We start from the raw sequence: 23,831 nt of genomic DNA, 5'->3' as shown, positions 1-23,831 counted from the left end.
TCAGTTGTCAAGTGCGTCTGGCACCCCTACCTGAATGTAAGCTCACTGCTAGCTCTACTTGCACAGCACATACATACATTCATGCCTAGGTGTGCACCGTCTGCCGCCCCCACCCGACTGTAAGCTCTGTGAGAAGAGGGATTGTGTTTTGTTCACTGTGTCCCATTTGTGGCACAGCATGCCTGGCACATAGTAGGCGCTTTCAGATACCGCGTGAATAAATGAATGGCCAGGAGCAGGGAAGTGAACACTGGGTGTGTGTGCACTGGGAAAGCAGCTAAAGGCTGCTGTGTGAAAAAATTATTGGGGCACAAACATTCTCTGTTCCATAAAAATCTACCAGAAGAATGGGGGACAATGCTATTCCAGTAACTTAACCATTGCTCTTTGGTTAGTTCTGATGGTGCCCGTAGGGACTAACCTTTAAGAAGGTTTTGTCTTACTCACAAAGCCCTCCATTTTTCATTAGAAGTGTGTATGGCCACTACTAAGTCCATATCTGGGTTCAAACATGCAAGCTCTGGGGACTGGGTGTGGCTTTAAGAGGGTGGCACCACACTCGGAGGTGGGGATCTTTCTGTGGCATTGACCAGAGGCCAGTCCTTATTCAGACTCTGGGCCAAGGCTCTGACCTCTTGCTGCTGGCCTCACTGGCCTGGGATCCTGAACCCTGTGCTGTGGCTCCAGAACCTTGATCTCCAGGCTCCAGGTTGAGGTTCTGTCCTCTGGCTCTGCTGTCCTCCTGGGACTTCAATCCTCTTCTGTGTAGACCTGAGAGCCTGTTCTCCCCCCGACTCCAGGAGACTTCTCTGGCCTGGCCTCCATGTGGCTCACACAGCCTACAGTACTGGTGCCTGACTCTCCAACAACCACACTGCTCAAACCATAGGTCTGAGACCATCTCAGCAATGTTTCAGTTAGAGAGAGCCCTGTGACCCAATTCTGGCCAATAGGTTTGTTAGCTCCTGGCAGCTTTTCTTGATCCAAAAGAGACTCAAGAAGAGATGCCCATTTCTTCCTCTGGATACCACATGTTTGGATGTGAAGGCTGAACCTGCTGTGGTCACCCTACCTGTGGCAGAACCCACTCTAGGAGGAAGGCAGAGCTCCCAGTGGTGCAGAGGTGGACCTGAACAAGCCCGAGGGACCTCACTGGCCTACAGCCAGCCCTACCCCAGGGCTTGTCACAGGAGACAGCCTGTCCTTGCTCAGGTCCAGTTTGAGCTGAGATGTGCTGCTGCTTGCAGCAGAGAGTATGCCTTTCCCCACCTTTGCATGAAGGTCCTGGTATCCCCCAAGTACTGCAGCCACGGCCTTCCAGAGTCATGCCACCAGAGTTCACGTCCACTTTCCCAGCTAAGAAAATGTGGATTGGATTACAGCCCTGGTGCCCAACTTTTCACCTCTTTAATTGAGGTACTATTCACATATCATATAAGCCACCATTTGAACCAGCTTCAAGTACAATTCAGTGGCTCTTTTAATATACTGACTCTTATGCCACTGTCACCCCTATCTAATTTCAGAACATTTTTATCATCCCCACAGAACACATTAAACAGTCACTCCCTAGCCCTCTCCCCCTCCCTCTCCCTAGCCAGGAATCTGCTTTATATCTCTTTGGATTTGCTTATTTTGGACATTCTATATAAATGGAATCATATAATATGTGGCCTTTTTTGTCTGGCTTCTTTCACTTAGCATAATACTTTCCAGGTTCATCCAATGTTGTAATGTGTTAGCACTTCATTCTTTTTTACTAGAGGCCCAGTGCATGAAATTTGTGCACTGGGGGGTGGGGGGCGGGGGCGGCGGCGGTGGCCCTCAGCCCAGCCTGCACCATCTCCAATCTGGGACCCCTTGGGGGATGTCTGACTGCCAGCTTAGGCCCGATTCCGCTGGCAGTCAGACATCCCTCTCACAATCCGGGACTGCTGGCTCCTAACCGCTTGTCTGCCTGATTGCCCCAAACTGCTCCCCTGCTGGCCTGATTGACACCTAACTGCTCCCCTGCCAGCCCGATCACCCCCAACTGCCCTCCTCTGCAGGCCTTGGTTACCCCCAATTGCCCTCCCCTGCAGGCCTGGTCCCCCCCAACTGCCCTCCCCTGCAGGCCCGGTTGCCCCCAACTGCCCTCCCCTGCTGGCCATCTTGTGACTGATGACATGCGGGTGCCCATCTTGTGACGTCATGGGGGCAGCCATCTTGTGACAATGTGGGGGCAGCCATATTGTGATGTGAGGGTGTGATGGTCAATTTGCATATTACCACTTTATTATATAGGATGGCTAAATCATATTCCACTATATGGATATGCCATATTTTGTTTATCCAGTTGTCATTTGGTGGGCATTTGGCTTGTTTCCACTTTTTTACTGTTGTGAATAATAATGTGATAATCATTCATGTAGAAGCTTTGTTTGAACACTGTTTCAGTTCACTTGGATATATACCTAGGAGTGGAGTTGCTGGGTCACTCCATTCCATGTTTAACTTTTTTAGGAACCACCAAATTGCTGTCCACAGCAGTGAGGTCTTCTTTTTTTGTTTCTTCTAAAACAAGTTTTTTATTGTGGCAAAACACATATAACATAAACTTTACCACCAGAACCACTTTTAGTATACGGTTCAGTAGTGTTAAGTATATTCACATTGCTGTGACACAGACCTCCAGAGCCCTTCTGTCTTGCAGAACTGAAACTCTATGCCCATTAAACAACACTCCCTCTTGCCCCCCCCCCCCCCCCCCGGCAACTCCCATTTTATTTTCTGTCTTTATGAATTTGACTAGTTTGTCCCTTTGTGACTAGTTTACCTCACGTAGCATCCATGTTGTAGATGGGATAAGGGTTCTTTCCTTTTTAAGGTCGCATAGCATTCCACTGTATGGATATACCATATTTTGTTTATCCAATCTTCTGTCAATGGACATTTGGACTGTTTCCACCTCTTGGATATCATAAATTGTGCTGCTATAAATTGTGCAAATATTTGAGATCTCTCTTTCATTTCTTTTGGAGATATACCCAGAAGGGGACAAATACTTCTTTTTAACCTAAGAAACTTTGTGGATCTTTACCAGTTTGGTGTTTTGCCCCATCCATTTCCCCCTGGGATGTGAATCATCCCTTTGTCCAGCATCTCCATGCTGTATGCTGCAGATGCTCCTGCCTGTTAGTCACCTATAGTCATCCCAATTATCAGATCCACTGTGGTGGCATCACAGTGCTTGTGTACAAGTCCACCCTTATTTTACTTAACAATAGTCCCCAAATCATTCACACAACTTTTATTACATTAAATTATAATTGTTCTATTTTATTAGTTATTGTTGTTAATCACTATACCTAATTTATAAATTAAACTTTATAAGTCTGTATGTAGAGGAGAAAAACATAGTATCTCTAGGACCTGGTACTATCTGCAGTTTCAGGCATCCACTGGGGGTCTTGGAACGTGTCCCCTGTGGATAAGGGGGGGTTAGTACTGAATTTTTTGAGTGCTCTGCATTCTGAGATAGTTGAAGTCAATGGAGTCTATTTAATAGAGGGTTTAAAAATTTCAGGCATAGTAACTGTAATGTAATAAACTCAATAAAGGCTCTTGTTTCTCTGTAGTTATTCTTATATGTAGCATTATTCTATGAAGTTAGTACATGTTTCATCCTATAAAATCCAACCACTGGAGAGTTGATTTAAATTCAGTTCACATGTTTATGTAATAAGAAAACACTGTTGATAAATACTGCAATCCTTTGAGCAACACTGTAAAAAACAAAAGAGTCATCTGTTCCAAGAAGCTGCCGCCAGGCAGATGTGCAGAGCAGTGTCTGGAGGGGAAAATTGATAGCTCCACTTCCTTCCTCCTCTCCTTCCATCTGATAAGAGGAGCTCTCCCAGTGTGGAAGGGAGCGACAGTCTTGTAAGGAGGTTGGAGGCCAGCGAAGGGAGAGGGAGCAGGAAGGGGTGCTCAGAAGCTCATCAATCACACCTGATTTCCGCATCTGTTTTGGAACCAGATGTTGTGCCAACACTACCTCCAAGCCAGTTACGAGCAGCCTGGGCACTGGAGAAAAGCCGGGCCTTCAGCACTTTCCTTCTCCCTCCCAAACCCAAGGCGTCCAGCCTGGCGCCTGTGACATATGGAGGCCCATATGCTCCCTTCCTTGGCAGAGCAGCGAGCCTTTGACTTGCTACCTGTCAGCCTTGTGCCTTCCTCTGGTGCTCATCTTCATGAAAAAAGAACCCAGAGACTGAGTTCCTGACAAGGCTAATGCCCACGACTACTAGGACCCAAAGTGCTGGGTCACACACATCATACTCTGTTCATTGGGCAGTTCTGGGAAACATTTTTTAAAATGCCCACGGTTGTGTTCCTATTGATCATCCTAATATACACATAGCCACAGGCTTCAGGGGAAATGTTTAATTTATACCGCATCCAACAGGAACACTGGTAGTGGAGCCACCACTAAGCAATCAAGGACAAGGCAGTTCTTTGTGCTTGAGAGGACAAATGAGATAAACATGCGAATCTATTTACATTATTTTTCGCTAACAAAAACACCAGATGAATTAAGCTTTCTCCCTATGTACTATGTGGACTGTCTTATTGTCTGCCTGACGGTCCTCAGGGCTTTGGAGGAAGGAGTGGGGCACCACCTGCAGGTCCCTGCACCCCTTCAGCTGCTTCCAATGTCCTGCAACATCTATCTGACACTGTCTGGCTAATGGGGTAGTGAACTACAGTCTCTAGTTTTATCCTTGATATCTCAAGCACCTAGAACTGTACTCAAATGTATTATGAATGGATTTTACATAAATTTTACAAAATTAACAAGTGGCTTAAAAAGATTCCTGCACAATAAACTGTTGGAGGATAAAAACACAAGTGAACAATAATAAAAAAGTTACACATGTCCTAGTTTAAGTACTTCATGAGCCACATTACACATCTAATCAGATTTGACAAGAAGCTGCCTCCTCCACAAAGCCTGAAATCACCAAGAAGGTCATTAGAAATTTAGATTTAAACCTAAATCATCAATGAGAACCCTCACCTCCAGGGACCTTGAGATAGTAGTAACTAATATTATAAACTCATAATGATTAGCACGACACTGAAGTAGTGCTTATTTCAACTTTATCTAACACATTAATATACATTTGCATCCATTTTATAATTTATATAATGTTAGGATTGTATGAGGTATAATTTGAAATGAATATACACTTATTGGGGTGCAGGCACAAACCAGTCTTTAAATTGACGGGCTGCGTGATCAAGCCTGAGCCCCCTCCCTGGTCTCAGAGCATCAGCTGTCCAGGGAGGCAGACTGTGCTCAACTGGGCAACTGTCCGCTGGCCTCAGCTAATAAATTATCATTATACTGCCACTGCTGCTGGCCTGTCAACGGAGCTGGGGACTGCCAACCATGCCTAGTGGCATGAGGTGCTGCCTGCTTGTAATGGGTTGAATTGTGTCCCCCGCCCCAGATTCCTATGGTAATGTCCTAGCCCTAGTCCCCAGAATGTGACCTTATTTGGAAACAGTTAAGATGAGGTCATACTAAAGTAGGGTGAGCCCCTAATCCAATATGCCTGGGGTGCTTATGGAAAGGGAAACTGGACGCAGACAGGCACAGGGAGAAGGCCAGGTGAAGGTTACAGTTATGCTGCCACCAGCTGGGGAGCTACCAGCAGCTACAGGAGAGGCCTGAATAGATCCTCCCTCATGTTTCAGAGGGAGCGCGGCCCTGCTGACACCTTGACCTGGAACCTCAGGCCTCAAGAGCTGAAAGGAATACATTTCTATAGTTTAAACCACCAGTTTGTGGTCCTTTGAACACAGCCCCAGGAAGCAGACACATTGCTTCTAGAGAGAGGCAGCCAGCCTAGGAGGAGGCTCTGCCCACTAAAATGGATGAGAGTGGGTTCCTCTGAGCCCTTGCAGGGCCACGGAAAGCGGTGCTGCCATTAGGATGGACTGCAGACTGTAAGCACAGGCAGACTTGCCCTCCCTCTCCGATGCCATCAGCGTGCTCCCAGCCAACTCGGGTGCTTTCACGCTGGTGCCTGTGCTGTTCTGACAAGCTCCATCCTGCTTAGTGCACTTCCTCGGGCTCTGGCACTACACGTTATTCCTGCTTGGAACATGCAAATCTATTTACATTTATTTTTCCTGCTCTGGTCCTGGAATTAACCACTTCTCCAAGAAACCCTGGTTCCCTTGATTGGGTAATGGTGTTTAAAACCAAGATCTGGGCCCTCAGGATGCTCATGGGTACATGGGTGTCAGGTTTTTTTTTTTTAGTTTTTTTTTTTTTTTTTTTAGATCTTCTCAGTGAACACAGCTGGGAACAATAGGTGTGCATACTAATCCTCCCCATCTAGATCTATTTCTGTATGTATGTATATGAGTATATATCTATTATCCATCTATCTATCCATTCATGCATCCATGCATCCAATCATGTATCCATCTACCTATCCATCCATCCTTCCTTCCATCCATCCATCCATCCATCCATCCATCCACCCAACCACCCATCATCCATCCACCCACCCATCCATCCATCTATTTAAAACTAGGAGCTCATACTAATACTTTCAATTCCAACTCAACACCACAAAGTTCATTTTAATCTTCTCCCTTGCCTATCTGTAACCTCTTTCTCTGACAGTGAGCAACTTGGCTCTCTCTACCCACAATATATTTACTTATTTGTTCAATCTTAGTATACACATCAAGCAATTTCAGATCGCTAACCCAATATACTCCTGTAAGAAACACATTTACTAACTGGAGTATACCATTTATGATTTTTTTTAACCTTATAGTATTTGATCAAAATACTGTATCCAAAGTTACTTGTGTTGTATGAAAGGAGAGAAGGTCAGCACTCCCCTTGACAAAGTTACTTAGGTTAGGTTTTTTTCTTTCCACTCTTTTCGATTGGTTATAGTAACTATGTAAACATTTGTATTACAGTTAGGTTCATCTGTTAATGCTTGTATCCCACATGACGGGTGGTTTAAGCTGTATGCTTATTTTTGGGCTCTGTGAAACAGGACTGCAATCCTAATCATAGCTGTAAAGAACTGAGCTCAGCCCACCCCCAGTCCACACCTAATCCTTCCATTTCTAGTTCATTCTTCCTGTCACCTATCTTGTTTTATCTTGTACCAAGCCAGATTCATGTTTGGGCTTTGTACTTGACAGGACTTCAGTGCATGTTCGACACTAAACTGTTTTCTTTAGTGGCTCCTACTGAGTCCTGATTTCCATGCTATGTCTGCAACTTCTTTACATAATGCAACTTGTTCAACAAAAGGCTTTGAGGAAAATCATGGCTTTCCTTAATTGGGCCAGTTCTAAGATAGAAACCAGCAGCCACTCAGGAAAGTATCTATATATATAAAAACCTAAGCGACCATTATGACCGAATAACCGGAATGTCCGGAACGGCTGGTCAACCAGTGACTATGATGCGTACTGACCACCAGGGGGCAGATGCCCAACACAGGAGCTGCCCCCTAGGCCAGTGCGCTCCCACAGCCAACCTCCCGTGCCCCCCTCCCTCCCTGGCCAGCCAGCCAACCTCCCGCAGGCCCCTCCCCACAGCCGGCCAGCCCCCCAATAGGCCTTGATCACCAGCCAGGCCGAGGGACCCCACCCATGCACGAATTCGTGCACTGGGCCTCTAGCTAGTTAATAATAGTGAAGCCTATTACTCCTCTTGGATGTGAAGGGCCACAGGTAACTAGAAGTCAGCTGGACGGAAATTCTCGAGCAACATTTTCAGATTTCTTTTAAAAAATGTAGCACCTCAAAACAATTTGACAACATAGGAAATTATTTGTAAATCTCCAAAAAACTTAAGATTGAAAGGATTAAGAGTTGTATAAATATTTGCAATAAAAAATTACAAGTAAAAGCTGTGGTATTAGTACTTTTGGTCACAGAACGACCTCTTTAATGCTCTAGTTGTTCATTGTCCCTGTAATCAGTACTTGATTATCAGATTAATGAGGAAGGGAACCACCAGAGATGAGTGGGTAAACATAAAACCAGTTTAAAAAACTATGGGAAGAAAAGCCAAGTGTTTTGCAAGGGAGGAAATTGGCACCTGAGACCATGTACTTGTTTTCAAATCCAAAGAACACTTGAATCCAAACCTGAAAACATACAAACTTCAGGATGAGGGTAATTTGATGTAGAAGTCACACACCATGATATTTCCAAGAGAATAATTAAATGTTTGACAAATTCTGCAGTAAAGATAGGCCTTTCCATATGTGAAGTGTTTCCAGTCACTGAAACCTCGTTTTACCTTGACAATTAGACCACCTACTGATGTGAGGCTGCACGGGTAGGATTATGGGCTTGAGGAATATGGAAACAGTTATGGGCAACCCCATAATTTATTCGTTTATTTTATAAGGGGATCCAGAGTCACAGTCTATGTTGATCCTAGAAATATTCTGCCAATTCAGGGGACTTCAGTAGCATATTAGAGGCAGGGGCATCCAAGTCAAGACAGACTGAGGGATGACTCTGGCCTGGCCACCGCCAGCTGTGTATCACCGGGTTGGAGAGCCTCCTAAGCCTTGGTTTCTTCATCTTTCTCATGGTCACAGTCATATCAACGCACAGGCGTGTGAGCTTTAAACTCAACGTGAAGCACTCAGCAGTGCCCAGCACAAAGCAGGCACACCATTGGTAAGCACAGCCTCGTGGCTAAGGGTGAGGTCCCTGGACCCAGCCACCACTGCTAGGAAGCCGGCTCGGCCACTCATTACTGTGTGAGCTTCGAAAAGTTACTTGCCCTCTCTAAGCTGCTGGAACAGGGCCAGACTCGTTGCACTCTAAAATATTAGGGAGGATGACTAACTAGAACTGTTCGGTCAGCCCGGGAGAACACGGGGAGAGCCCGGTGGTGGAAGTAAACTGGTACACAGAGCATAGGTCAACAGCTTGACTCCACGGAGTCTGACCCCAGCCACCGGCCCATGGTGTGTCAAGAGCAAAGCTGAAGTCAGGAGGACAAGAGTGAGCACACCTACAGGAAACCTATGACAGCCACGGGGCTGCAGGGAACAAAGAACCCTTGCTCGTGTGCTAGGCAAACCCTACTCTGCAGTCAGCCTGCTACACAATCCTTGGTTCCAGAGAGAACACACCTTCGTGGTGAGCGTGATGCTAAACTCTAGAGTCCTGGGTGCCTGCTCCCTTCTCTGCAATCATTCATTCTTTGGCATATTTATTTAAACGGTGCATCTTCCATAAATGATTTTTTTTATGAAAAAAATCAATAGAAAGAAAACACATGGGCTGTTATGTCCTTATTTCTAAACATGATAATAAACTATCACCTCTCACTGTATTGACACTGCTACATAGGAAAAAGCTATTTGTACCTTCTGCCACTTACAATCACATGAACTTTCTGGAATTTTTTTTCCAGGCATGGCTTTCTCTCTCATCCTCTTTCTTCCCTCTTAAGGAAACAAGTGGATGTGAAGAAGGGGCATCCCAGGTTTTCTAGTGCAGAAATACCTCCAGGCCCACATGCTCTCATCCTCCATTCAAGGATCTTCTGAAAGTTCAGTTTCCTTATAACTTGTACGGAAGCAAAACTTAATCTGAGCTGACCCAAGGATGTAGATTTGAAAATGTGAACATCACACCAGGTCACAATACACTGCCCAAAACCCCACTAAGGGCTCTGATTGGAATGTGCACTCTTTTATTCTCCTAAAATCTGTATCACTGGTCCAAAAACCCCTAAATTTTTCACTGAACTGAAGCAGGCCCCAAGATTTTCAGACCCAGGATTGTGGACCTGTAGGTGTTACTGATGCTGTTATGTTACAAACACAGCTTTGTGAAAATAGCCGGTGAGGAAGATAATGCTAGTTTTCTTTAAACCACTAATTTTAAAACCGGAACTTGGCTGGACCTTCAGGTTGCTGATCTCAAGATTTAAAATGGGCAAGAGTCACTCAGAAACTTCGCCCCAAATTTTGTCTACCCCTCAAGTGACTGCAGGGTAACTCATAGCATCCAAAGATTGCAGAAAACACCCAGAGATTCAGCACATACATGAGTGGACCCGTGGGGCCCACATGGGGCCATCAAGAATATGCAAGTTCCTTTTTAGGGGGCACAAGCTTGTGGGAGCAATTCAGTTGGAAGCCTGGCCTGCTCAGGACCCTGTAAGGCTTGGGTTTAAATTCCTGCCCCATCCACTTGCAAGGCACACAGTGTGGGCAAGTTTATCGTCTCTCTGGACTTGAGTTTCCCATGGGTAAAGCAGGAGAATACCACCTCCTATTAAGGACTACTGGACTGAAACTAAACAATGCGCCTAATCCACAGGAATACAGGTTAGCTGCTTTCCACACCCTTCCTACACGTTCTTTCCTCCTCTGGGGGAGACACCGTCTAGCGACAAGTTGTAAGGTAGAAAGCTCAGTGATCACGTTCTTCTATGTGGACAAGCTCAGGGAGGCACATGCATTTCTGGTGCATGTCTATGTATTTATAAGGTGGGAGGATACAGATTGATACCCAGGTCCTTGAACCAAACTTGACATCAGAACCTCCAAGGAAAATAGTTCATTAACAGAGATGGGGGAATGCAGGGAGACGAGCTGTAATGCAGGGAGAGGAGCTGTCTGGGACCCAGGGGGCTGGGACAGAGATGTCATTCAGGGACACCTGTGTGTGGCTGCGCTGATTCTCGATTTGGCTGAAGAACTGGGAAAGCCCAGGTGCATGTGGACCTTTTTACAATCAACAGTTCTCTCCCCTGGCTGCACAGAACACCAGGCCCACCCAAGATTCAGCTGGTGTGGCATTTTCAAGGTCTCCAGGCTGCTGCCCACAGATTGAGGGCATATGCTCAGATGCAGTCAGGGAGGGCGTGTTCCAGATGCCCCTTTCCTCCCCAGGCTGAGAATACAAATATCTCCCCCCCCTACCCCCCCCCCCCCGCCCGCTCCCCGCTGATTAGAAAAGGAAAAATACACAGCAGGGGCCCCAAACAGCCCAGGAGTTATCAGAAGCACAGGACAGAGAACAAACATTAATGTGTAACTGAATAATGGTTATTTGTGCCACACGCAAGAGATTTACCAGCACTCTCCTACCTGGGCTCGGTCTCCCACTCCTCCTCATCCTTGTCTTTCTCTTCTTTGGTGTCTCCAGAATGCGGGTGTTTCTGCACGATTCGCATTCCACCAGCTTTCACTAGAAAGAAAGCGAAGAGGGTGTGGTCAGTGTGGAAATGGAACCTCAGAGGATCAGGGGAACCAGCTCCAAAGTTTTTAGTTGCCCCATGGCCACCAGTTAGTTCAGATAACCTGGCATCAGTGGCAGTGATTAACAGAAAGTTAGTGCTGCTGGGGGAAGAGTCACTGTGACAAAGCACTCAGCCCAGCCCACAGATCCACTTAGACACTCCCCATGGCTCCTGTTTGTTTTTGGTTTGCTTTTAAGTATTTCATAAGAGCAGTAGTGTAACCAGAGTACGAATCATTGGACAGAGTGGCTGTTGCTTTAGGTCCTGCAAGTCTTCTTGACACAACAAGATCCCACTGAATCCCTGCCCTGTGATACTTTCTCAAATAATGATGATGCTTTAAAAAAAATTTTTTTTGACTGGTCCTGCATTAGTTTTTATTTTTCAATAACAGTTGACATACAATGTATTAGTTTCAGGTGTACATCATAGTGACTCAACATTTACAAACCTTACACGAAGTGATCCCCATTGTAAGCCTAGTACTCATCTGTCACTCTAGTTATTACAATATCATTGACTATATTGCCTATGCTGTACTTTACACCCCATGACTTATTTTATAACTGGAATTTTGTACTTGTTGATCCCCTCCCCCTTTCGCCCATCTTTCACCATCTCCCCTTTAGCAAATATCAGTTTGTTCTCTGTATCTATGAGTTTACGTGTTTCATTTTGTTTGTTAGATTCCACCTGTAAGTGAAATCATACAGCATTTGTCTCCAATGATGCTTCCGATGGGGTGACACAGCTGCAGGTGACATGGGACAGCTGCTGCCACATTCACAGAGGCTGCTCAGGTGGCAGCCAAGTTGTCTGCTGAAGCCCTTCCCAGACTGTGCTGTGAAACCGAGTGCTGGTGGATGTCAAGTTAGTTTTTTAAAACAGTTTGACATATAATTCACATATAATTCACCTATTTAGAGCGTACAACTCAATGGTGTTTGAGTGTATTCGGAGTTGTACAACCATCGACATAATCAACTTGAGAACATTTCATCTCCCCAAACAGAAACCTCAAATCAAAATGGTCACCCCCTAATCTGTCCTCCCCCCAGCAACCAGTCATCTGGATTTGCCTATTCTGGACATCAGACATCAATGGAATCATAAAATGTGTGGCCTTTGCTGACCGGCTTCTTTCATTCAGCATGTTTTCAAGGATCATCCATGTTGTAGCAGGTGTCAGTATTCATTCTTTTTTATGATTGAATAATATTCCATTGCTTGGGTAGACCACATTTAGTTCATCGAATCATCTGCTGATGGACATTTGGTTGTTTCTACATTGGCTGTTATAAATGATGCAGCCATGAATAACTTGTGTACAAGGTTCTGTGTAGATACATGAACATACACCTTCATTTTCTTGGGTATACACCTAGCAGTGGAATAGCTGGGTTACAGAATGACTCTATATTTACCATTTTGAGAAACTCTAGAGCCACAGCATCATTTTCTATTCCAACAGTCTGAGGGCTCCGACTTCTCCGCATGCCCACCAACACTGTTACCACCTATCTTTTCAGTTACAGCCACCCTAGTGGGTCTGAAGTGATACCTTATTGTAGTTTGATTTCCATTTCTCAATGGCTGATATATTAGTACTGTTTTGTAAAAAAAAAAAAAAAGTGGACTCTAGGATCTGTTAAGTGTGGGAAATGCTAGGTTGAACAGCATTAAATGGGTTTCTTCAAGCCAGATTTCTTGCCCCCTAGTGTGCATTATGAAGCTCTATGAGGCGCACAGTGTGCTGTCTTTCCCAAATGCCTTTGACCACAGAATTTTTATCCCAAGTTATCATCCTTTAGGACTATAGTGCTCCACAGGATAGAGTCTGGAAATGCTGGCCCTGTTTCAAAAAACCAGCCCTATGTGGTCACTAGACCAGGCTTTGTGTCAGTAAGCTCCTCCGTGTCCTCACCTATGTGGTCTCAGACTCGGCCCCTTAAAGCCTCACTGTTTCATCTGCAAAAAGGGGATTAGAGCAGCATCCTAAAATCTACAAATCTGAATGAGAAGAGGCTGTTGAAATCCTAATCCACAATGTGATGGTGTTTAGAGGTGGGGCCTTTGAGAGGTGATTAGGTCATGAGAGTGGAGCTCTCAAAAATGGAGTTAGACCCCCTATAAGGAGACCCCAGAGAGCTCCCTTGTCCCTTTTACCATGTGAGGACAGAGAAGAACCAGGAAATAGACCCTCATAGACACCAAATCTGATGGCACCCTGACCTTGGGCTTGCAGCCTGAAGAGCTGCTGTTTATAAGCCACCCGTCTGTGGTAGTCTGTCAAAGCAGCCCAAATGGGCTAAGACAGAGGCGTGTGGTAGCCTTGGCACAGGCAAGAATACGAGAGAAAGCAGAGCCACACAACTGCACTCATGGCCCCCAGGCTCAGCATCCCCCCCAACCTCCCACCCCCTAGGACAGGCTCTCCCAGTGGCTGTCCTGGTTCAGCTCCCATCTCAATCCAGTGCACCTGTCAGGCCCTGTCCTCGGGCATTTCAAATTTGGTTGGACACGGCTGATTAGCAAAGTCCAGACAAGTTTCTTTATGATCCTGAAGAACAGGAAAGAGAATGTGAAATACCTGCCCAGGCTCACACACTTCGAGGTGATTAGCTCTCAATGTCCCTGGGAGGGTTGGCCAGCCCCCTGAAGCTGGTGATGCCAGCGCCATGGCCAACATTCCCTCGCAGTATCCATCAGAAAAAGGCAAGGCAGGGTTTACTCATTTCTTGTGTTTTTAATTCTTTTATATATGCAATCATTTTAGACATACTTGTCTTATAGGTGTCTGTCCAATTATTTTATTACCTGAGGTCCTTGGGAGTCTAATCTACTGCCTGTGTTTGTCTGCTCACTCTCCTGTTGGGTGACTGTGGGTTATGAGCTTGTTTCCAGTAGGGCTTCACCTGTGGGATCCTCTGGGCCTGGCATTCAGACAGCATCCTTTGGAGGGATGCTACAGGAGCTCTGTTGGGCCAGGAGTACAGGCACCTGGAAACTTTTTTTATGTCAGATTCCTCAGGAACTGGGAAAGTGCAAATCTGAACTCAGCCCATGCAAAGGTAGGCCTGCATTCAGATTCCCAAGGATACTTTCTCTATCTGGGCACAGGCTAAAACTGAGCAGTTCTCTCATCATCCCACTGCCAGATTGCTTTCCCCCACCCTTTCTCCATGGGTTTGGCCTCTGAGTGCCCAGCTTTCCACTGGCGTTTTGGATTAAATGAGGCTGTTGGGATGGGCCCTAGTCCAGTGTGACTGGTGTCCTAATAAGAAAAGGAAGAGACACCAGGTCGCTCTCTGCCTCAGGTGGACCCAAGGCTCATTCTGCTATAAATTTCAGCTTCTTCTTTGAGTGTGGTTCCCTCACTTTGGGGGATTTCCCTCACTTTGGACTCAATTTAAAAACAAGAAAACAAAAATACCATTTGCAGGTAGCTTATCAAAATTTCTGTTATGTAGTATGCCAAACCTTAAGAAATGGAGACTGAAAATAAAATCTGTAGCACGTTTAAGATAATTTGCTACTCTATTGAAATAAATGTTTTTTTGTTTTGTTTTGCTTTATAATCCTCACCAGAGGATATTTTTTCCATTGATTTTTTTTAGTGAGAATGGAAGGGAGGGGGAGAGACAGAGAGAGAGAAACATCCATGTGAGAGAGACACACTGACTGGTTGCCTTCCCCACACGCCCCCATTGGGGCCAGGGATCAAGCCTGAAACCTAGGTATGTGCTCTTCACTGCAACTGAACCCAAGACCCTTCAGTCTGCAGGCTGACACTCTAGCCACTGAGCAAAATTGGCTAGAGTGTTTTTGTTCTGCCAAAGGAGAATGAAAGAATTGTCCCACTAAATGTTATTGTTTTTTAAATTCATGTTTCTACCCCACCCCCTTCCCATGTCCATTGGAAGTTGATTAAGAGTGCCCCTGTGAGCTGAACTGTGGTCTCTCCAAATTCATTTGTTGAAGCCCTAACTCCCATAACCCTGGAGATAGGGCCTTTAAGAGGTGACTAGGTTAAAAAGAGGCTGTTAGGTGGGGCCCTAATCTAATGTGACTGGTGTCCTTATGAGGAGAAAAGACACAAGGATGCAGGTGCACAGAGGAAAGGCCCCGTGAGGACAGTGAGAAGGCAGCTGTCTGCAAGCCAAGGGGAGAGGCCTCAGGAGAAACCAGACCTGCAGCACCTTGATCTTGGACTTCCAGCCTCCAGAACAGCGAGAAAATAAATTTGTTGTGTAAGTCACCCAGTCTGTGATATTTTGTTATAGCAGCCTGAGCAAGCTAATAGTTGCTCATTTAAAAATGATCTCTGAATCATTTCAATTTAGCAGACAAAAAACTTAAAAACTGTAACTCACAGATGTTTTCAAGAAACCAAAAGTAAAAAGGGCTGTGCAAGTGATTACAAAGAAAACAATGCATGTCCAGGTGACATTCAAAATAACCGTCAGCTGAAGCTCACACGGAGTGGCCTGTCCACCCCTCTGTTGAAGTAAGTTCACATGACAAAGCTCAGTCACTCTACATTAGCCCTTCCTTAAACTTAGTTTATAAAAACAATTAATTTCACCCACCCCTCACAGTGTGTGTGGTAATTAATGCAGCCATAAAAAGTGGCAATAAAAATAATAACTCAGGGCTGAGACAGATTTATTTTAACTTGAAATCCTGCCAAAAATATGACAGCATGTATTTATTGGGATTGTTTTACAAATGCCACTAGAACTCTTCATTTGTGAAAATACAAAAGCAGAATTATTTTTGCAGAAATCTTTGTGGAATATTTGCAAATATAAGTATTTTTATGAAAGACCTAAGAAAAAAATCCTAGATTTCTGTTGTGGTTGTTATTCACATGAGAGCTTCAAATTTAAAGAATAACAAGCTTCCTCCTAGCAGAAGTGCCAGGCAGAGGTTACGGGCATGGATCCTCGAGCCAGACTCCTGGGCTCAGGTCTCAGCTCTGCCCATGTGCTCGCATGTGTGCCTGTGTCTGGGCGAGTTGCTAACTCTATCTGTGCCACAGGGTCCCCTGTGTGTGAAGAAAGGGTGACAATGCTCTCTCCCTGTCCCTCAGGGGTTCGCTGAGGACTAAATGAGCTAACACACATGACACACTGCCAGTGGGGCTTGGCACACGGCAAATGTTCATCTGTCATCTACTCTCATTGAATGGGTTTTAACAATTGGCATCTAGTACTTGGAGAAACTTCAGTCTTCGAGTCCTTGGTATGTCAATGTCTCCTCATTGCCGTGTCCTTATATGTAAACTGCAGATGCTACCGCGACTCATGGGGTTATGAAGGAGTAAGTGACACCCTGCAGAGTGCTCCCCACACGGCTCTCCAATGACGTGGTCAGCTCCCCGTCACCAGGTCGGCGTCAGTGCACCATCTCAGCAAGGAAGCTTCTGGAGAATCGCAGATCCTGGATAACTAACTTCGCTGCTCTTCACCTCGCTATGTGCCAGGCATCGTTCTAGCCACTGGCCACATGTCCTCGCACTTTACAGGAACCCTGGGAGTAGGTCCCCAGGCATGAGTGAGGGAAGCCAGTGGCCCAGTCACACAGCCAGGACTGCAGAGCTGATCAGGCCCCAGCAGCCTGTGCCCTGAACCCCTCCCTGCAGGCCTTTCCTCCTCAGAGAAACACAAAGTGCTGGCCTGTGGGCAGGTTCTGGGCACTGCGCTCCAGGTGGGGGTGGACTTGCCTTTGATGTTAAAAGTTCTCTGCGGAGAGCTTCCTGCCCCGGGGCAAAGGGAGTGAAGGAGGCTTGCTCCTCAGTCAGACTTGGCCAGGTAAGAAATAATGAGGAAGCAACTGACCACATACACTCCCACGGCCGGGCAGCCCCTCGGGTGTCGGGGTGCCTCCTGGGAAAGGGAGCCACCGATAGCTCGCTCTCTACTCCTGCTCAACAGGCTGGAAGACCCACCCCTGGAAGCAGGCAGGGGGATGGAAGGGGTCTCCCCAGGGCTGCTCAGGACTTGTAAGTGCCCCATGAACCTGGGTGTGGGTTTTAGCAGGAAGCGGGGGGGGGGGGGGGGGCTGTTAATTCACACAAATGTCCCTAAAGCACTGACTCAGGTGCTAGAGCTAGACTTGCAAGTGTATGTCAGTTTCATTCTTGCTGAGAGAGCTACTGGAATGTTACTCAAAGGAAAGGCAATCTACCAAATAGGAGAGGACTGTTCAGGTGGGAACAACACAGAAGACCATCAGGACAGTAGTCCAAGAGTGAACCTAATCATCTCCAGTACAGCCATGCAGCGGCAGGTAAGCAAAGTGGAAATGGACCTGGCCCACCCTGGGACCAGTGAGATGAGGAGGGACAAGGCCGAAGGACCATCTCGGTGCAGAGAATGGCTCTACCAGGAGAGGGAAGACTCCTGGGCAAGCAAACATTTCTTCATGTCTGTGGGGGCTGCTAGATCTGAGGTGGGAGCCCCACCAAGAGAAAGTGGAGAGGATAAAGGGGGAGAGGCAGAGAGAACCTGTGGGGAGACTGGGCACCCCAGATGAAGAGTTATGGGGAACCCAAGAAGAACCCTGTTTCCGAGACCAAGTGGGTTCTTTCAGGTCTGTGGGGTGAGTGGAAGTCATGGCTTGTGCTAAAAGATGAGCCCCGGATAAATTATAGAACTTGTACCCCTGGTGTCTCAGAAAGCTGAGGAAGAAGGGAACTGCTATTCTGCACTTTGAATCATAGTTTGTCAAGGTGGGAAGGTTGTTAAACCATACAGGGGCACTCCATTCACTTTCCAGAGGTGGCCATGAAATTGAGAGCTGTGCCATGGAGCGTCAGATCAGAGCTAGACATGCCATGCTCTGTCTTCCACAGTAGTGTGCACTCCATTCCACAATGTGGCTGTGACACAAAGGGCAGACTGCCTGGTGACGGGCCCAGAGGCAGCTGTGGGGCTGTCCTGGAGTTAAGGGAGGCTGATTTCAGGAAGTCCAGGGAAAAATAGGATCCATGCCCGGAGGTGCTCTGGAAAAGCCTAGCACTGGGGGCTGGCTAGGAATTCACCCATCCCAACCCCAGCCTCCCTTGCAGTTGGTTTGAGGCCATTTGCCTGGGTTGTGGTCAAGCAGGGAGAAAAGAACCCATGGTAGGCAGCATAATGTCACCACACTACAGATGTCCACACTCATGTTCCTGGGCCCTGTGAATGTACTGGGTGTCATGGTAAGGGGCATTAAGGTTGCTATTTCATGGTTTTAAGCTGCCCATAAAATAAGATTATTTTGGGTTATCCAGGTGAACCCATTATCATCATCTGGGTCCTGCAATGCAGCAGGGGGAGGAAGTAGAATCAGGGTCAGAGTATGCAGTTGAGAAAGACTTGCCCAGCCATTGCCAGCTTTGAAGATGGAGGAAGGGGCCACACACCAAGGCATGGGGCAGCCTCTGGAAGCCGGAGAGGTAAGAAAACGGACTCTTCCCTCGAGCTTTCAGAAGGGACCAACCCTGCAGACACCTCGATTTTAGCCTGGTGAGACCATTTGGACTTTTCACCTGTAGAACTGTAAGATAATAAAGCTGTGTTCTGTTAAGCCTCTGTTTATCATGCTTTGCTAGTGCAGTCATAGGAAACTAACAGTGACACATGCCACTCATAGGCTGAACCATAAGGCATCTTTAACTCCTGTCTGATTAATATAACAAAGAACTGAATTATTTTGAAATCACTACAAAGATCTACAAAAATCACTACAAAAATCACTATTTCTCACTTTACTTTCAATAAATACAACTGTTTTCTACTTCCATTTGACTCAGGTCTAGAAGGGCTGTGAGGCCTACTTTTCATAACCTTATGTGAACTATTAATGTCCAACACTATTACATATTAGGTTTATGAGAACTGTACTGACATATGGCTTTGGGTCCCCTGGCAAATGGAGAGGACCGGGGCCAGCAAAATGTATTTAATAAAGAGATGTTAGCCACATCACTGCCACCAACAAATGAAGACTGGGAGAAATGAGTAGTCGTGTGGCTTATAATTATGTCCTCCTTCTGCCGAGGCACCCTCGGACTGTTAGATGAGACAGAACCTCACTAATTCTGCTAGTCTGCATTTGCAGTAGCTCTCACAGAACAAGCAGTCTCCCGCCACTTCTCTGCAGATGTTCTGTAGTCAAGAGCAGTGGAGAGGTCTGAAATCATTAAGACCGGATTACCTCCATAGCATACTGCCAGGAGGCCAGGACATGGAGCAGCACCATCCCCACTCTTCAGTGACCAGCTCTATATTTGCACAACCCTGTCCTACACACTGCAGAAGCCTGTGTGAACGGCCTCATTAATCTCACACCCTGGGAAGAGACACAGGGTGTGTGATGGAGCTCCTTGTGCAAAGGGCTGCTGAGATTCCAAGAGGCAAAGGACCTACAGGCTGGTCCCCCTGAACTCACTCGCTTTGAAAGGAGACACTCCAAATGGTTTGGCCAGTTCTTAAAATGGAGTTGTCCTCTTTATCCCAACTGTAAGGTAACTGTCAGTTAACGAGTGAACAAGAGACAAGGGCTTTAAATAGTGCCAGTGAAGGCCAGCAGAATGCACCACCATGAAATATGCCTCTTTGGCAGAAGGGCTGTTTTGAGCTGATTAAAATCAGCAGAGAAGGAGAAGCTCAGAAAACCAAGAAGCTATCCTTTTGTAAGGGACGTTTACATTAGTAATGGAAATTTCCCTGTGTATCTCCCTCTCTGTACTAGAAAGGGAAGCAGGACTACATCACAAGAGAACCTGAAATCTGTACAGCAACCTTACCCTGGTTTACCTGGCTTTTTCTGGAAACCTCCCATAACTGGCTCCCTACTCCCCAGTGTTTTTTTTTTTTTTTGTTGTTGTTGTTAATTCTCACCCAAGGATATTTTTCCATTGATTTTAAGAGAGAGTGGAAGGGACGGGGAGAGACAGAGAGAAACATTGATGTGAGAGAGACACATCGATTGGTTGCCTCCCGCATGCACCCTGACCTGGGCGGGGGATTGAGCCTGCAACTGAGGTATGTGCCCTTGACCGGGATCAAACCCAGGACCCTTCAGTTCACGAGCTGATGCTCTTCCCACTGAGCAAAACTGGCTAGGGCCCCAATGTTTTTCTTTTGTCTTTAGTTGAAGTTGGTATTTATGGTGGTGGCTTGGGCCACTTCAGGGAATTACTCAGTTTTCTTGGGTCTCTCCCATGTGTAGAGGAGGTATTCCTGTTAATAAACTTCGGTTTGTTTTTCTCTTATTAATCTGTCTTTATCACAGGAGATGGGGAGAGGTATCTCGGCCAGGAACCTAGAAGGGTAGAGGGAAAACTATTTACCCTCCCCTATACCAGGCACATTAACACTCAGCAAATGTTGTTACTACTTGCACTTATGATGCTATCTAAACTGGATGAGAGTCACACCTGCATCCCTATTGCACACTGGAGACAGCGCAGAGATAGAGAACACTGCAGGCCCCGCATGCTCTGGGGAAGTGAGAAGTGCTAAGAGGCTCTGAAGAAACTCACTCAGAAGCTACTTATTGTGCATTTTTGTACCAGGCACTGTACCAGCTTCTGGGGATGAAGCTATCACTAAGACCCAATCCTGGAAGCAAGAAGAAGAGAGGCAGACAGGTGGAGATAAAGGTGACAAGGAAAACAGCTAATTTTGTGAGAATGCACTGGATACCGGTTCAGACAGCAACAATGAGAAAACACAAAAGAACATGAAGATAGTCATGAAAGATAATTTTATTGTTTCCGATTGAGGATTTAAGCACAAGTCTGTGTTATCCAATTTAAGCACTTAATGAAAGTGTACCCAAAATTTTCAAGGCTGTTATTTTTGATTTATGAACTGTGCTCTTAGCTATACTTGATAATTATCTTTATTATAGTGAGTTGTCTTTATGTTTGTTTGTTTTTAACATCAACTCTGCAGTATGTCCTATTCTCTGGCCACGCCAGAGTAAATAAGAATATCCAAATACCCCCAGCTTTTTGCTAAAAAGAGCTTTCCCACAGGAAAGTGGATCTGAGGCAAAATACTGCACATGACAAAAAGTCCCCGTCTAACCTGTACCTCTGGACCAAGATGCCAGGTTCTGCCTCTAACTCTGGGCAAATATGACTGGCCTTGGAAAATGGGGAATGTCAGTGACCGTTCTTTAAGCAGTTCCTGAGAGACTGGGACCCCAAAGGCTACAGGATCTTCCCTGAAGTCACTTGAAGAGGTTGTCTGTGGGATTAACTGCCCTTGAACTTGGATTCTGATAAATGGAAGGGGGGGGCTCCAGTGAGAGTTAAGTGGCAAAGGTAGCTCTGCTCTACAATGACACCCCCAAACCTCCCATTTCATAGATTAGGAAAACTGAGCCCTAGAGAAGCGATGGGTCTCAAAACTTAGAACCCAAGTTCATGGCTACACCAGCACAAATAAGTTGGCTACTCTCTCCTTTAGCATAAATAAGCTATTTAATTTGTAATTCACAAGGCCTAGCTGTTTAGTCCAAGTCTTTCATGGAATTTCTCCAGGGAGTTAATATGCACAGTTCACGTTTGCGATCTTAAAAATCTCCACGTGGAAATGCCTCTCTGTGCAACTTAGTTACTACTACCTTGATTTGGTCTCATCCCAACTTACCGGCTTTACTGCCACTCCTTACCCTGGGACAGGGGAGTGTAAAGAAAGGTGTTCCTGCAGGCAGTGCTGCCAGGTCATCAGCAGCCAGCAGATGGGCACGGACCCACCGAGGCAGACACTAAAGGTCAGGTTATCTTTACAGGAAATCTCTTTGAGCTACTTTTTATTTTATTAATTTTTTAAACGAATGGAACACAAAGGCCCCAAAGCCCATTTCGCACTACAGCGGGGCTACTTTCCAAAACCCCATGCCCGTTAAGTCGCAGGCATCGGTTAGCCGTGTTCCTTCCCTAGTCCAGGCAGTTCTTGGTGGTGGTTGAGAGCTGCTTTCAGCAGTGCAAATATTAGCTCGAGTATTTATTGGAAGAGCGGCCCTAGTCACGTGTTCACGCAGAGAACGAGGGCCCTACCCTGGGGGACGGCGGACGGACGGAGGGAGGGAGGGAGGGAGGGAGATCAGGGAGTCTTTACTACAAGAAGGTGGCACTAATGTGCCCCACAAAGCAGCCAGGCCCCCGAGGCTTCTGGCATCAGGAGACGGAGTTTATAACACAAAGGTGTGCAATCTGGACCCTAACCCTAACCCCACACGTGGAGGGGGCCTGGCCTCTGGGACCCAGGCACCTTCCATTCTCCCCCAGGGTCCTTGCACCCGCATTGGCTGTCATTCCACCGGGGAGCAGACCCGGAAACGGAGCCGCCGGCACCGCGCGGGGAGCGAACAGGAACTGTCTGTCCTGGGACCGAGAGGGGCGAGGAAAGGGGCGAGGCGGCGTGAACATAAGGGCGGCTCGGATTCCCATTTTCTATGCAAGTCCTTCCTGGGCTTAACTTCCTTGGCCCAGAGTTTAGAATTTGAAAACACAAACAAACAAGAAAACACTCCAAAACACCCCCCCAAGCCCCACTTTTGAGAAAAGGCTGGATGTGAAAGCAATTGCGGGGCAAAGTCATACTGAGTGATTGATGGTAAAAATGATTTCCGTCAGCCGACCATCACCACCTTGTCATTAAAAACATTAACTTTTGGGTCGGCTACCCGGTTTTCCGAAACATCTGGACATCCTGCGTTCACCGCCCATTATTATTATTTTTTGGAAGTTGTGCAATTAGGCTTATCCAAGTCCTTCCCATTTGCATGCAACTGCCACAGGCTTGCGATGCCTCCCCAACTTGCAAGAAATGGGTTTTGCCAAACGCGGGCTTCAGTTTAACTGAAGACGCCACGAGTGGGCAGGTCCCAGGCTGGTGAACCAGCCCCCGCGCCTGGCGCCCGGGCCCGCGGGTTCGGGCCGGCTCTCGGGACCCACGACGGGAGGGAAAGTGGAAACGAGTCATTACCAGCGGGCGGGTGTCCAGCTTTCGTCTCTTGCTTCTCCTCGGGAGGCGAAGACATGGTGCGACCGGAGCAGCTGGGACGGCAGCGGAGGTGGCGGCGGGTTCGTAGGTCGGGAGGATGTGCGCACTAGCCGGAGCCAGGTGGCAGCGCACGGGAGAGGGCGGGGCCGCGCGGGGTGGGGGGGCGGACCGCGGCCGTCGGGGGGCGGGGCCGCTGCGCGCCGACGTGGCGCTGCCAGGCCCGCGCGCGGCTGCGCGTTGACGTCACCGCGCCCGCCCCGCCCCGCCCTTCTGGCCTCCGCGCGCCCCGTGTACTGAGCATGCGCAGTCGGCAGCGCCACGTCGGAACCTTTGGCCGCAGACTGAGGAGGAGGGGATCGCGGGCGGGCGGGGCGTGTGCGGTTTCGGGAGGTGGGCGCCGAGGCTGGCGAGGGTGGTCACCGGAGGTTGAGGAAGGCCCAGCCTGAGGATGGCTGCTCCACCAACCCCGCTGGGTAGCTGGTGACCGCGGTGGAAGCGGAGCCGCCACAGGGGCCGCC

General features: G+C 47.1%; 1 protein-coding gene and 1 pseudogene across 1 annotated transcript in view; one reads left to right on the top strand and one right to left on the bottom strand.

Moving 5' to 3' along the window:
* The window catches only part of DAP (death associated protein), a 52,167-nt gene extending 28,693 nt beyond the window's left edge, over nt 1–23,474 (bottom strand). Inside the window, exons 1-2 of the mRNA XM_059694783.1 lie at nt 23,296–23,474; nt 11,154–11,253 (exon numbers count right to left, since the gene is read on the bottom strand). Of these exons, the coding sequence (XP_059550766.1) occupies nt 11,154–11,253; nt 23,296–23,350 (155 nt within the window). The 5' untranslated portion in view covers nt 23,351–23,474. The remainder of the gene's footprint in view (nt 1–11,153; nt 11,254–23,295) is intronic.
* LOC132234008 (U6atac minor spliceosomal RNA) lies at nt 6,873–6,937 on the top strand (annotated as a pseudogene).
* Nucleotides 23,475–23,831: the final 357 nt, after the last annotated feature.

Source organism: Myotis daubentonii, chromosome 4 (assembly GCF_963259705.1).
Source record: "Myotis daubentonii chromosome 4, mMyoDau2.1, whole genome shotgun sequence".
Taxonomy (NCBI): Eukaryota; Metazoa; Chordata; class Mammalia; order Chiroptera; family Vespertilionidae; genus Myotis; species Myotis daubentonii.
Note: the sequence above shows the minus strand (reverse complement) of the source record. Positions and strands in the feature narration are given on the sequence as shown.